At 36.1% G+C, this 1,090-nt stretch overlaps 1 protein-coding gene across 2 annotated transcripts in view; it reads right to left on the bottom strand.

Annotated features, from left to right (window-relative positions):
* CDK7 (cyclin dependent kinase 7) overlaps window positions 1–1,090 on the bottom strand; it is a 36,402-nt gene that overhangs the window by 2,264 nt on the left and 33,048 nt on the right. For both annotated transcript variants that reach the window (XM_059175164.1, XM_059175165.1), the window contains one exon: window positions 404–551. In XM_059175164.1, the coding sequence (XP_059031147.1) occupies window positions 404–551 (148 nt within the window). The remainder of the gene's footprint in view (window positions 1–403; window positions 552–1,090) is intronic.

Below are 1,090 nucleotides of genomic sequence, written 5' to 3'. Positions count from 1 at the left end.
CTAGGTGAAAAAAAAAAACGAGGTTGTTCACATTTAATCTTAAGGCAATTCTAACCAGTCACTGCATTCCAACTACATTCATTTTACCTGCTTTGGTTTGCTAGTAATACTTATTTAACAATAAGCATACAATACATCAATAAAAACTTAAAAGAAAATAAGGTACATACTAGTAAGTTCTCGCAACTCTGATGTATACTCCAAAAGAGCCCATATCCTTTTAAAAAGCTTGATTTAATTATTTTCAGTGGAAACAAATATTGCTAAAATACCACATTCTCTACCACACTTACGAAATAGCTCACAATCTACATTTCTTAGCTGCCCCTCGGTCACTAGCTATATACTACCTACTTGGAGTTTTCTGAATTCATTTCATTTCTTATGAAAATGGAAGTTTTACCTTGTTCTAAGGCCTGTGTTCTCTTCCGTTTTGTTGCTACAACTGGATTTGACTGCTCCTTTAAAGTTTCCAAAGGACAGTTTGGTCTTGGCAGCTGACATCCAGGTGTCGGCCCTGGCCGATTACTGAAATACTTAGTTTTCAATGCCTTGAAAAATGGAAGATACTGTTATTAAGAAAATCTAACTTCCAGAATTGTTGGGAATATTAAAAACACTATATGAATACCCCACTTCCAAAACGAAATTGATTTCAAGAGTTTAGATGAGCAAACTACTATAAATAAATATATAATAGCTTAAGATCAGCGGGTAATTCTATTACCGTAAGAAAAAGACACTACAGGGGCACCTGGGTGGCTCAGTGGGTTACTGCTTTCAGCTCAGGTCATGATCTCAGGGTCCTGGGATCAAACCCCTCATCATATGGGGCTCTCTGCTCAGCAGGGAGCCTGCTTTCCCCTCTCTCTGACTGACTCTCTGCCTACTTGTGATCTCTGTCTGTCAAATAAATAAATAAAACCTTAAAAAAAAAAAAAGACACTACCTTCTAACTTTTCCTCAGTTAAACAGCCTATACTAAATATGAAAAATCCTTAATAAGACATTGTACAAAATACTAAATATGAAAAATCCTTAGTAAGACATGGTATAACTCAGCTCTCTACACTTTAGGGGCTCTATAGTT

The sequence above is a fragment of the Mustela lutreola genome, chromosome 5, assembly GCF_030435805.1.
Source record: "Mustela lutreola isolate mMusLut2 chromosome 5, mMusLut2.pri, whole genome shotgun sequence".
Lineage (NCBI taxonomy): Eukaryota > Metazoa > Chordata > Mammalia > Carnivora > Mustelidae > Mustela > Mustela lutreola.
Note: the sequence above shows the minus strand (reverse complement) of the source record. Positions and strands in the feature narration are given on the sequence as shown.